This window comes from Corythoichthys intestinalis, chromosome 9, assembly GCF_030265065.1.
Source record: "Corythoichthys intestinalis isolate RoL2023-P3 chromosome 9, ASM3026506v1, whole genome shotgun sequence".
In the NCBI taxonomy this organism is placed as follows: Eukaryota; Metazoa; Chordata; class Actinopteri; order Syngnathiformes; family Syngnathidae; genus Corythoichthys; species Corythoichthys intestinalis.
Genome location: NC_080403.1, coordinates 12,274,985 through 12,289,360, shown reverse-complemented (window position 1 = coordinate 12,289,360; position 14,376 = coordinate 12,274,985). Strand labels below are relative to the sequence as shown.

The 14,376-nt window shown below is 42.2% G+C and overlaps 1 protein-coding gene across 3 annotated transcripts; it reads right to left on the bottom strand.

Annotated features, from left to right (window-relative positions):
* Nucleotides 1–6,745: 6,745 nt before the first annotated feature.
* Nucleotides 6,746–13,231, bottom strand: LOC130921931 (G-protein coupled receptor 61-like). 3 transcript variants are annotated; one of them, XM_057846311.1, is made up of 2 exons: nt 13,095–13,231; nt 6,746–8,651 (listed from the first exon to the last, which is right to left on the bottom strand). In XM_057846311.1, exon 2 carries the CDS (start codon nt 8,455–8,457, stop codon nt 7,066–7,068), a length of 1,392 nt encoding a protein of 463 aa, XP_057702294.1. In that variant the 5' UTR covers nt 8,458–8,651; nt 13,095–13,231; the 3' UTR covers nt 6,746–7,065. The 3 variants fall into 3 exon arrangements, with proteins under 3 accessions (XP_057702294.1, XP_057702293.1, XP_057702295.1); XM_057846310.1 differs by having other exon boundaries at nt 13,012–13,211; XM_057846312.1 differs by having other exon boundaries at nt 6,746–8,570; nt 13,012–13,211.
* Nucleotides 13,232–14,376: the final 1,145 nt, after the last annotated feature.

Sequence of the window (14,376 nt, the reverse complement as noted above, 5' to 3'; positions counted from 1 at the left end):
CCACAGCAGCATGGAGAAATGTCACGAAGTAATTATTGCCATGGGGATGGCGGAGCCTGGTGGATCTGGGGGCGAGTTGACTGAGGTCCATCGTTGGGGTGTGAGGATTGCCACACTTTGCTGTCCTCCGTACTCGATCAAGCTTTATCATCCTTCCTGCAAAACGTCTTTAAACACTGTATGTAGAGCTACTTAATATGTTTAAGTAATGTAACTATAATGTACTGTAAAACTGGTCATTATATGACCTCCCAAATATCGTTTCACACAATACAACTCTTCAGACAAAAGCAGCAAGAATGGCTGAATGCTAGGTCCTTTGGAAGTAAGGAACACGGTGTGTTCAACTCATCTGGCTGACTGAAAAAGGCACTTGTAGATGCAATATGGTGGTTTTCATCCAGGTTGGGGAATATTTGCCGCTCCCAGACTAACCAGACCCACAAACTAACTAGGAATGTTGTACCTTAAAAACTACGTGTAGACTACGTAAATACTGAATAGGCTGTCGATTTCGTTGCAAAAAGATCCCATTTCTGCTACTTGCACTACTACAACTGGTACTTACAACCTCAAGGTTGGGAGCAAAGTCTGCTTCATGTGACTTTATATATCTTGTTCAAGAAGGATGTATCAAGAGACCAATAGGTGGCTCAGTACGGTAGCCACAGTCATTCTTCCTGATGGCCTGCCTGGTCATGTTGTTTTGGCGGGTCCATCCAGATAGAGACACTCGGCATTTCATATCGCACATGAGGCCTGAGAATGCCTCAGTGTGCTCCCAGTGGAAGAAAAGGCGTTTGTCAGAGGCAAAGACGTCTTCCCCGCTTCTCCTCTTAAGCACAGGATGAAGTGAATGGACTAAGGATCTCCCAATCCAATCATGTTATCTGAAGTCGGGCCGATCGCGCCATATTTCAGAGGATCGGAATTGGGTGAAAAAGATCTAGTTTTAATTAAAACTATCCAGTGGGGCAAATAAGTATTTAGTCATCCACGAATTGTGCAAGTTCTCCCACTTGAAAATATTAGAGAGGCCTGTAATTGTCAACATGGGTAAACCTCAACCATGAGAGACAGTTTGATTTTTAAAGAATTTATTTGCAAATCATGGTGGAAAATAAGTATTTGGTCAATACCAAAAAAGTTCATCTCAATACTTTGTTATATACCCTTTGTTGGCAATAACGGAGGCCAAACGTTTTCTGTAACTCTTCACAAGCTTTTCACACACTGTTGCTGGTATTTTGGCCCATTCCTCCATGCAGATCTCCTCTAGAACAGTGATGTTTTGGGGCTGTCGTTGGGCAACACGGACTTTCAACTCCCTCCACAGATTTTCTATGGGGTTGAGATCTGGAGACTGGCTAGGCCACTCCAGGACCTTGAAATGCTTCTTACGAAGCCACTCCTTTGTTGCCCTGGCTGTGTGTTCGGGATCATTGTCATGCTGAAAGACCCAGCCACATCTCATCTTCAATGCCCTTGCTGATGGAAGGAAATTTTCACTCAAAATCTCTCGATACATGGCCCAGTTTATTATTTTCTTTACACAGCTCAGTCATCCTGGTCCCTTTGCAGAAAAACAGCCCCAAAGCATGATGTTTCCACCCCCATGCTTCACAGTGTGTATGGTGTTCTTCGGATGCAATTCAGTAGTCTTTCTCCTCCAAACACGAGAACCTGTGTTTCTACCAAAAAGTTCTATTTTGGTTTCATCTGACCATAACAAATTCTCCCCGTCCTCTTCTGGATCACCCAAATGCTCTCTAGCGAACCGCAGATGGGCCTGGACATATACTTTCTTCAGCAGGGGGACACGTCTGGCAGTGCAGGATTTGAGTCCCTGGTGGCGCATTGTGTTACTGATACAACTGATACAACTTTGTTACTGTGGTCCCAGCTCTCTGTAGGTCATTCACTAGGTCCCCCCGTGTGGTTCTGGGATTTTTGCTCACCGTTCTTGTTATCATTTTGACGCCACGGGGTGAGCGTCAAAGGGCCTTGCATGTCTTGCATGGAGCCCCAGATCGAGGGAGATTATCAGTGGTGTTGTATGTCTTCCATTTTCTAATAATTGCTCCCACAGTTGATTTCTTTACACCAAGCGTTTTACCTATTGCAGATTCAGTCTTCCCAGCCTGGTGCAGGTCTACAATTTTGTCTCTGGTGTCCTTCGACAGATCTTTTGTCTTGGCCATAGTGGAGTTTGGCGTGTGACTGACAGAAGTTGTGGACAGGTGTCTTTGAGTCAAAACAGGAGCCATTAATACAGGAAACGAGTGGAGCCTCGTTAGACCTCGTTAGAAGAAGTTAGACCTTTATGACAGCCAGAAATCTTTCTTGTTTGTAGGTGACCAAATACTTATTTTCCACTCTAATTTGGAAATAAATTCCTTAAAAATCAAACAAGGTTATTTTTTGTTTTTTCCCCTCCACATTCTGTCTCTCATGGTTGAGGTTTACCCATGTTGACAATTACAGGCCTCTCTAATCTTTACAAGTAGGAGAACTTGCACAATTGGTGGTTGACTAAATATTTATTTGCCCCACTGTATTTTTATGTTTTTTATCTGTTTCTTGCTCATACAGCCTCTCACCCTCGCTGGTGCTGCTTTTTTCAGTCACCAGTGCAACTGACGTTCGGTACTTAGAACTAACAATGATTGACAGGGTTTTTATTTTGATCTAGCGAGAGAAGGCGCGGTAGCTGTACGATCAAAGGCCCAAATGTGTTGATCATCGTTTAGTCAATCTTCATTGACGAGAGGCTGTTACGGCAGCGTGAGTGTCAAAGCGTGAGTGAATTTGAGTGGACTCACTCAATGAAGCATTTAATAAGTACAAGCATTTTTCCATGTTATTCTTGTGGGGGAAAAATCACATTATGAAAGCAGCACGGTGTGACAGTGTTTAGCACGTCTACCTCACAGTTCCGAGATTTTGGGTTCAATGCCAGCTCCAGCCTTCCTGTGTGGAGTTTGCCTGTTCTTCCCGTGCCTGCGTAGGTTTTCGCCGGGTTCCTGCCACATCCCAAAAAAACGTGCATGGTATGCTGATTGAAAACTCCAAATTGTCCGTAGGTGTGAGTGTGTGCGTGAATGGTTGTGTGTACAGTATATGTGCCTGCGACAGGCAGGAAACCTGTTCAGGGTGTACCCCGCCTTGTGCCTGGAGTTAGCTTTGATTGGCTCCAGTACCCTCGCGATCCTCATGAGGATAAGAGGTTTAGAAAATGAATGAATGTTATAGAGAGTTATTCAAAGTATGGCATTAAAAATGCTACAATAAAAAAAGTGGGTGCGTTTACATTTTGTGCCGGTGCACCTTAAGAAAAAAATTAGACGCGCCAGTGCAACCAAAACAAAAAGTAAGTGTGGAGTCTTGGCAAAATACTGTATATCGCAATGTTATTTTCACTCTCGTTCAGGCCTAATTTATTATTGTTACTATTATTTTAACTTTTTAAGGACTCAAAAATAACAGGATTAAGGACTCAAAAATAACAGAATAATCCAGAGATACAATTGCATTGCCAAGGGATACAAAAATATATACGTTTTATACTCTGCAACACTCCTGAAAAAAGCAGAAGACGAAGTACTGTAAAAAGTACAGTACTGCAATGTTTGGCACTTTTGTTCAACTAAAAACAACTCTGTATCGGCAGATTCTCAAAATCAGGTGACCCAGACTCAGGTGCAAAAATTATGCGATCGGGACATCCCGAGAACGGACAAATATTATCCATCCATCCATCCATCCATCCATCCATCCATCCATCCATCCATCCATCCATCCATCCATCCATCCATCCATCCATCCATCCATCCATCCATCCATCCATCCATCCATCCACCCACCCACCCATCCATCATCTACCGCTTAATTTGGGGTCGGGTCGTGGGGGCAGCAGCTTCAGCAGGGAAGCCCAGACTTCTCTCTCCCCAGCCACTTCAACCAGTTCCTTTGGCGGGATCCCAAAGCGTCCCACAGGCCAGCCGAGAGACATCGTCTCTCCAGCGTGTCCTGGGTCATCCCCGTTGTCCCTGGGGCCTCCTGCTGGTGGGAAATGCCCGGAACACCGCTCCAGGGAGGCATCCAAACCAGATGCTCGAGCCACCTCAGCTGGCTTCTCACCCTATCTCCAAGGGAAAGCCCGGCCCTGCGGAAGAAACTCATTTCGTCCGACCCACAGCTCGTGGCCATAGGTGAGGGTAGGAACATACTTTTGGCTCAGCTCCTCCTTTACCGCAACAGAGCGGTACAGAGTCCGCATCACTGCACATGCTGCACCAATCCGCCTGTCGATCTCATGTCCTCTCCTACCCTCACTCCTGAAGAAGACCCCGAGATACTTGAACTCCTCCACTTTGGGCAGGATCTCATCCCCGGCCCGGAGAAGGTCCGCCACCCTTTTCCAACTGAGGACCATGGTCTCAGATTTGGAGGTGCTGATCTTCATCCCAACCGCTTCACACTCGGCTCCAAATCGCTCCAGTGAGAGTTGGCGATCCTGACTTGATTAAGCCAACAGCACCACAACATCTGCAAAAAGCAGAGATGCAATGCTGAGGCCACCAAAACGGACGCCCTAAACGCTTAGGCAGCACCTAGAAATTCTGTCCATAAAAGTTATGAACAGAAACGGTGACAAAGGGCAAACTTGGCGGGGTCCAACCCTCACTGGGAATGAATCAGACTTATTGCTGGCGAACCACTCCCCAAGGGACACGGTCTAACGCCTTCTCCAAATCAGCAAAACACATGTTGACCGGTTGGGCGAACTACAATGCACCCTCGAGGACCCTGCCGAGGGTGTAGAGCTGGTCCACTGTTCCACGGCCAGGACGAAAACCACACTGGTCCTCCTGAATCCAGGATTCGACTTCCCGACAGACCCTCCTCTCCAGCACCCCTGAATAGACTTTACCAGGGAGGCTGAGGAGTGTGATCCCTCTTTCAGTCCAAAGGCACCGTCCCTGATGTCCATGCGATGTTGTAGAGGCGTGTCAGCCACGACAACCCCACAACATCCACGGCCTTTAGGAACTCCTGGCGGATCTCATCCACCTCCGGGGCCCTGCCGCAGAGCAGCTTTCCACCCATGGACAAATATTAATTATGAAAAAACACAAGTGCTCTTTTAAAAACATAGAAACTCTTTATTACAACCATAGTTCTCAAGGAACCTTTTGCTGTTTATGTTCTACACACGTGCAAGCCATTCTTTCTTTTTAAGGACAATATTTTAAAAAACAAAAACTAAACTTAACTTTTAAACGCTCCACATCATTCACAATTTAGGATATTTATACATGATAAATGAATGATACAAGCTCATTCCTGATTTTAGATCTCTCACTTCAAAACAACATAACTTTTTAGTAACCCTGTGTCCATGGTAGTAAAGCACCTGCGATCTAGATCATTTCTGCATGTAGTTATCATATTCAAGGTTTATCATGTACATAAAACCTGATGAGGCAAGGAAAAAACGAAATACATTTCTCGTCCATGAAGTTAATCTCCCCGACTCACAAAGAAGGCAGCAACTGGTCAAAGCATTCCAGGCTCCTTGCAATCAATTTTAAAACATGTATTCGACACTCACAGATTTAAAAAGAAAATAAACGATTGTGTAAAGCGGTACAGTACACACAAAGCACACTTACAAGTCTACCAATTACATAATTTAGCAGTTGAAAGAATTTAAAGGAACGTAGCCATACCGATCAAATGCTGTGCATCAAGTAATATACTGTAGGGTTCTACATCTTTAAGCAAAAACAAGTTGTAGAGTCAGTTTACAGTCCTAATAGGCCTGGCTTACGGATGAATCCAATGAACAAAAAAACAGTGAACTGTAGATTTTCCATCAGATGTGGGTTACACAATGTGTGCCAAACTGACTTGATGAATTTAGACAGGCTTTATTATTGATGAAAACCCAACTGTCAAGCTCATCAGTGAGAGAAACAAATACTACATTTGTACCAATGCGTATAGTCTTCATATGTGATTTCCAAAGGCAGAAAATCACTGCACAATAATTGAGTAATCTATTAAGAAAAAAATTGTAAACAAAGGCGAGCATCTCAGCTTGATACCAGCTTAAGGTAAGACGCTCAATAATGATAACATTATTATTCACTGTACAGTCTTTTTTCTACCATTTAAATTAATGTCACTATCCTTAAACCCGCCTTTAAATAAGTTAAATTCACACTTAATGTCAATTTTTTATGTTGTAATTTTCAAACATCTTCAAAAACAGAGAAAATGATGAGGCAAATCAATACAAATAGAGAGCTAAGACACCCTTCAAAGTGAATTCTGCTTTTTTCCCAAATACTGTACATTTGACTGTACATGTTTGAAGAACTTGAGTGCCATCATTTGCATTAAAAGAACTGACTTGCTATGTTTATGCCCTTAAAAGCAGTTTCTACTTAGAAAAAAAAACAATTTAGAGTGCCTCGTTGTTGGCTGTGAGTACACAACAGAGAGGGAATGGAAATAATAAAAATAATTTTGACAAGACAGCCAGTGTGTCCAGCTGATAGCTGTGGTATTTGATTGGCAGTTGAGATTTGAGCAGTGGCATCAACACATTTGGAGGACACGGCCACAGAATCTGAAAGCAGAGAGCGTTGCTTGATTTTTCATGATTTTCAAGTCTCATTTTTTTCTTATTCAAATTTGGATTGTAACAACATTTCTGGCAAACTTACCAGACACTTTACAGGGACTTTACGGGGAACTGATTTAAGAGTTGTTTTAAAATGTCTGTCTTTGCAATATAATGCTGGTTTGATAGGAACAGTCAGTGAGGTATTAATTTAGGAATACTGTATATTTATATTGTGGTTTTAGTTCACATCATCATCATACTTTGAGATATCAAAATACAAGACTTAGCTCATTGACAGTGATCAAAACTGAACATTGGGTTCTTCTTGAGAATATGCAGAATATTGTCTCTCATTTGCACTCATTTGATAATAATACTGCGGTGTAGCTACCCCTGAACACTTAGATGATAAGGATACTGTGATAAAAGAATTAAGTGTCTGTATCGATGTGGTTGTTTTTCGCCTGATCAGTCTCAATAAACTCGTACGTCTCCTCTGCGATTTGCCCGGGTATACGAAAATCAGCAGGTAGTGGATGTGCTGGCTCAGGTGCTTGTGACTGAGCCATTGGCCGGCAGGCTTCCCCCTTGGGACTGGAGGTGCTGTGTGAATTCTGAGGTTCCAAGTTGCAGCCGGTGCCCTGAAGAAACTGGAGGAAATTTTCTTCTATGGAGCCTTCACGGCTGGGCAGCCTGTCCTCCACCTCTAGCCCTGCTCGACGAAACAAACACGGCAGGTGTTTGCCCAGCTCCTCCCGGATTTGTCTGTTGAGACAGCCGTAGAAGAAAGGATTGGAGGTGAAGCAAAAGTAGCCAATCCAGGTGACTGCCTCCTCCAGAGATGCCAATGCAGCTGGAGGGCTGGCAGCCAGAGCAGAGTACAAGTGGAAAGAAAAGTAGGGCAGCCAGCAACACAAGAATTGGCCTCCAACACCAGCCAGCACTGCCGCCGCTTTCCCTCCTCCTAATGGCCGCCCCGGGGTCTCCCTTCCGGTCCCGGTCCCCGTCCCAGAGCTGGTGACCATAGTGGACCGGCTACTAAGTGACTCTGACCTGCGGCGACGAGGCGTGTCCGTCCAAGTGGGCAGAGGTCCGTGGTGCATGGCGGCTACCCGAGCCACTTTGAACATATTGCAGTACACAACAAAAATGACCAGCAGCGGGCACAGGAAGTAAAGTAGTGTAAAAAAGACCATGAACGCCAAACGGTTGGATCCACCCCCTGTCCAGTGCAGGGAGCAGCGCCTCTGACCCTGAGCAGGGGGAGATGAGACGCCCCCACCTCCACCGCTACCCTCCAGGAGGGGAGTCCTCGCGCCTTGTAGGACCCAGGCGAGCAGCGGCAAAGCAGACATGGCCAAGGCTTTCACCCATATCCCTACCAGCACTGACGCTACCAGGCCGACGGTCATCTTCACCTCGTAACGCATGGGGTGTATGATGTAATAATAGCGTTCCACGTTGATGACTGAGATGGAGAGGATGGCAGCGCTGACCAGGAATACGCTGAGGAACAGGTAACTCCGGCACATGGCCTCCCCGAAGAAAGCTCGACTGGAGACCATGCCGAGGGGCATCAGAACCAAGGCCGCCAGCAGGTCCACCAAGCACAGGTGGAATACAAAGGCAAACTTGTGGAGCTGCGGGACTTTTGCGATGACCGTCATTACGGCCACGTTTCCCACCACAGCCAACAGATCCATGAGCAGCATGGCAGTCAGGGCTAGCCACTGGGACGGAGGCCAGCCCTCGGCCAGAGCAGAGGTAGACATGTTGGATGGGAGGTGTGGAGGCAGGTTGGAGGCGTTCCATGCTGGCTCCATTGAAGGGTAGGATGAGGCGGGCGGGCAGGGTCCGTCACTGGACCATCACCCATTCTTCACAGCCAGGAAGTACGGCTAGAGGTCAGACGCTGGGAAATGGGTAGGGTGCTGCCCTGCAGTCAGACAGACATGAGGTTTTTACCAATTTTTTTCATTTACAAAATCCTGACTTCTCCTGTCAGTCAACAGCTCCCCTGAGGAAAGAGAATAAAAAAAAAATCAATCCTCAAATGAACTAACAATTTCAAGAGATCTCATTTTAGTGACACAATGGCAGTGAATTTATTTTCACGTTCATTCACTTGAAAATAAAATCTATAAACCTTTTAGGGGCACACACCTTCCATACATCTTCGCTGTTGATCATATAAATACAAGGGGCCCTATATTTGTACTCAATCTAAATCTAGACCAGCAGGAGAGGCATTTTAAAAGGGATTTAGGTAACTTCATGGTGAGAGTAGAGCCTGTAATTTGGAAAGAGGGCGGGATGCACTGGTTATGGCAAGGTCCTCTACCGACTCCTTCCAAAGCAATCAGTGGGCTTTCTTGAATTCCCTTTAATGGTGACCACTCTGTTTACGGAGCTCGTTTTCGGCCTGACACAAGTGGAATCTTGCATGCTCAATGGAAGGTTTGAGCCAACTTGGTACGAGGAAGTCACATTCACACATCACATTCATTTGGTGAAGGAGAGCTGCAGAGTGAAAGAAGCACTTAGAAGCCATCTTTCTCCCAGGTTACTAATGTTTGTGTATTTCTAGCAAGGGCGTAGGTTTGCATAAGGACGGTAGGGACACGACACTACCAACTTTTCAAGATGCTCAAATTGTCCCCACCAACTTTTAAGCAACTTATTTGCATTATATAATGAATTCAGTTACATATGTAATTTAGATCGTCTTCCCATATAAGGATAGAATTGACCCTCCCATTATTAAATCAATTAGTCTCATTTAGTACAGACTTACATGGACCATTTCACTTGCTGAATGTGCCAGTTCATTTTTTTAGTCCTCAAACACGTTTGATTGACTGATGACTTGACCTCCCCCCCACCTCACACACACACAAACGCAATCACAGCCCCAACATAAATACAACATGCCGCATCATCCGCCCCCTTGGAAGATGAGAAATATTAGAAGTTTTTTTCCGCCAGCAGCGGCCACTGTAAGTACTGTAAAAGGAAGTCAATGTTGTGGAGGTAGGGAACACACCACTAATTTTGCTACTGAAAGTCCAACCGGCGTCAGAGTTCACCTAACATTAATGTTTGTGAATTTCCCAAACTCCAGTAGGAAGCTGCTTTGAAAGGAATATCCTCCTTTATGTGTTTTCTAATGTTGACGTTCGTTAAACTGTAAGAAATGTAGTGAACCAAGGTTTACCCCCGTTCTCCCCTATTTTCATTTTTCTTTTAACACGCAAAACAAGATGGAGAAAAATATTCGACTAGATTTAAGAAAAATGATCAGATTAAGACATTATAAATTTGCAGTGTGAAAGTTATAATTAGGGTTGTTCCGATCATGTTTTTTTGCTCCCGATCCGATCCCGATCGTTTTAGTTTGAGTATCTGCCGATCCCAATATTTCCCGATCCGATTGCTTTTTTTTGCTCCCGATTCAATTCCAATCATTCCTGATAATTTTTCCCGATCATATACATTTTGGCAATGCATTAAGAAAAAAATGAATAAAACTCGGACGAATATATACATTCAACATACAGTACATAAGTACCGTATTTGTTTATTATGAAAATAAATCCTCAAGAGAGCATTTACATTATTAACATTCTTTCTGTGAGAGGGATCCACGAATAGAAAGACTTGTGACTTTGTATATTGTGACTAAATATTGCCATCTAGTTTATTTGTTGAGCTTTCATTAAATGATACTGTAGCCACGCCCAAATGTATGATGGGAAGTGGAACCATGACTGTGCGTAGTGCTACCAATTGATGTCTTCTCTGCATTGGGAAGTAATGTAAGGTATTAAAAAAAAGATCAATTGCTACCTTGCTTCCCCACATTGCTTCCCATGATGTTTCTAATTGTAGCCAGAGGGATTGTAAGGCTTTAGCCAATTAAAAAAAGGCACCAAAGGCTGCCAAATTTCTCTCTACTCATTTTACGCTGTGTTTTATCTCTCTATATAGGTAAAACGGCACCATTACAAATTGAGCGCGACAATGCGTGAGTGGGTCGTGCAATGCGTGATACATTTGTAAAAAATTTAATTACCGCCATTATCGGGATAAATTTGATAACCCTACCTTAAGTCTAAACTAAAGACTCTGGATGAGTGTAACATTAGGGCTGTCAAAATTATCGCGTTAACGCGCGGTAATTAATTTGTTTAATTAATCACGTTAAAATATTTGACGCAATTAACGCACATGTCCCGCTCAGACAGTATTCTGCCTTTGGTAAGTTTTACAGCAAGGCTTTTTGTGCTGCAGCACAACAGCGAACTCTTGTGGTCGCTTTGCGACATGGTTTAGTTTTTTCTTGCCAGTTCTTATGGCTGAACGTCTCGGGCTGACGCCTACGTTGTAATGTTGTGCTTATATGATCCTTGGACAAGATTTGTCCGTAAGTATGGTTGTTGTAAAGAACGTACATATTATGTTAATAAGCGAAATGTTCTATTTTTTGTATGAGACGCTTTTTGTTTATGTTTAGTGAACCTGTATAGTGTGCTAAGCTAACGTTGTTGCTAATGCAATGCTTGTGTACTTTTTTTTTTGTAGTTTCACTACGGTCTAAAGAGGACAGTGGTTTGAGGCCATTTTATTAATAAATCAGATGAAAAAGGAAGAAGTCTGATTATTAAGGCGTTGTTCACTAGCTGTCTAGCTTTGGAAAAAGTAGACGCTTCGGAGTGAGGACAGCATAGACAGATTTAAATGACAGTAGAGTGAATTGCCCACTACAGAGCTTATGTACCGTATGTTGAATGTACAGTGGGGAGAACAAGTATTTGATACACTGCCAATGGATTTTCCCATTGGCAGTGTATCAAATACTTGGTCTCCCCACTGTATATATCCATCTTGTCTTATCTTTCCATTCCAACAATTTATTTTACAGAATATATATAATTTACAGAAAAAATATGGCATATTTTATGGTGGTTTGAATTGCGATTAATTGTGATTAATTACGATTAATTAATTTTTAAGCTGTAATTAACTCGATTAAAAATTTTAATCGTTTTACAGCCCTAGAACATATTATGTTTGTAATGTTAAATATAATTAGAAAACGATTTAATTAAAAAAAAAAAAAAATCTATCTATCTATCTATCTATCTATCTATCTATCTATCTATCTATCTATATCTATATCTATATATATCTATATATATCTATATATATCTATATATATATATATATATATATATATATAGGCAAGGCCGATTTTTTTTGCCGATTCCGATACTTTGAAAATGAGGTGATCGGACCCGATTGATCGGGATGCCGATTCATCGGGACATCTCTAGTAATAGTTATAGTAAAGGTTATAATATAAATCAATAGATTTATTTTGCATTGATAATTTAGCCTATCAAATAATTGGATTCATATTAGTGAGATATGTAGCTCTGACCCCCACTCACCCAAAGTGTTCGGTCTAATTCATGTCGCGTTCCCACCAAAAAGTGTACATGCAGGTTATGCTGTTATTTTGTCCTTACCCAATATTGAGACCAAACCTACGCCCTTGATGTCTAGGCTGCAATGAATATTGTATTTTCCTGGCGTTTTGCACCAAAGCACACCGGTGCAGTCTATAAAAGTAGGGCCCACCATTTAATCTTTATACTGTCCAGCTCCAAATTAGGCACACTCATATCTAGTCTAGTACAAAAGAGTCTTATTTTAATTGTACAGTATTTCTACTGTTCATCATCAAGTAGGTGAAATAACTAAAAAAAACAAGCAATTGCGCACAGTGTAGAGTTCCGCAAACACCACTTCAAACTAAAGGCACAATGATAAACATACAGTAGTATTGTTAAATGATCCCTAGTGAGAAGTTAACACCATCATGGTTGTAAAAGCATATATCTCCTGTGTTGGATGTTATTAGAAACTGTGTAATGAAGTGTCTGGTCTGTATTGGAAGCACTTTCCATTGCATGCCAAGACAGCTGTCTCCAACTTATTGAGCACAAGGACATACAAAGAGCTACTGGTGTGTGGCAGGAAACAAATCTTGGGATGTTGATGATTAAAACACTGGAATCAAATTAAGACTGAATCCCAAAATTGTCTCCGCTAACCACTATATGAAACAACAGGATGCCCCAATTCAGTTTTACCCTCCTGCCAGGTTTAGTCATGTCTTACCACCCACTCATTTATGTTAATCATTAATACATTACACCCACAGTGTGAAGCAAGGAGCTATTTCTGTCGTTGTAAATTTAGTTTATTCATTCCGTTCATTGTTTTAATATAAGAGGGGAAACAGACGAGAGTCGGGGTGGAAATCAAACGTGTGTGTGTGTGGGAAGGGGGGGGGTGTATATAGCATCATGTACCTGAATAAGAATATTTCCTCACACTGCTGCTTTGGGTTTGGATGAGAATAAGGTGCATCTCCCCTTCAAGAAGCATCATGTACCTGCAATGAACGCGGACCGCTTTGCTCGTCTTCCTGGCCTTTCTTTTGCTTCGTCCATCCTGCTTGACTACAGATGTGGTTCCATCCAAAAGATGCTGATGGGAATGTGTGCAAAGATACACGGCAGGCAACCCACTCTCCTCCCTCTCCCTCCTTTCCTCCTTCCCATGGTTGCAGGGAGGACCTCAGTGTTTCGTATCCACTGGGTCCCAGTGTCCGTAGTGTTCTTATTAAACATTCAAGAAAGAAATTGTACAGTAGAGTAGACGGGTACTTTAAATTCAACATAAAAACAAAGAGAATTACACATCACGCAATTCTAAATATAACGTCCTTGCTTTGCCTTTAGAAAGATGAAAGGTATTGAATATCAGTGGCAGAAAGAGAGACGCACAAACTGCCCACTAACAGGTTTGTAAACAGACAATTTAACAACTTTACCAAGTCACTTACAATCAGAGGTTGGTAGAGTAGCCCAAAAAAATATTCAAGAGTAGCGTTACGTCACAATAATATTACTAAAGTAAGAGTAAAAGTAGCCACCAAAAAAATATACCCAAGTACAAGTAAAAAAAATATTTGGTGAAAAGAATACTTAAGTAATGAGTAACACTGTGAGTAACTGCTTACAATGTTTGACTTTTTTCAAACAATGGTATATTTTTTTTCTCAGCACAAAGTCATCTATTTGAACTGTTATTATTATACTGTACTATAACCCAAGGGCGTAAGTTTGCATAGGGACGGTCGGGACATAACACTACCAACTTTTCAGGACGCTCAAATTGTCCCCACCATCTTTTAAGCAACCTAATTTGCATTTTATCATTAGTTCAGTTATATAGGTAATTTAGATTGCCTTCCCATATGTTGAAAGGATGCAATTGACCCTACCATTGTCAAGTGAATTATTTTCATTATGTCCAGACTTATATTTCCCCCTTTTTCACTTGCTGAATGTGCTGGTCAGTTTTTTTTAGGGTTGGGAATCTCTGGCATGAAGCTGATTCGATATGTATCTAGATACACATGTTACGATTCGATTAAAAAACGATACATTTTTAAGGCTGAGCGATTCGATACGATTCGATACAGTTTAAGAACGATACGGTTTGATACAGAGTGAAAACGATACGATGGTAAACATTTGTTGTGTGTGTTCGTACAGTATTTTAAACATATACAAAAAGATTAAAGATTTCGTACCAATGTTATGTTTTATTTTTTTATGAAAAAAAAAAATAAAGCTTACTATATGACCGTCATTTTCTTGGATGGGATT

Coding starts and splice junctions, on each gene's coding strand:
- LOC130921931 (XM_057846311.1), bottom strand. CDS start 8,457: ATGGAGCCAGCATGGAACGCCTCCAACCTGCCTCCACACCTCCCATCC.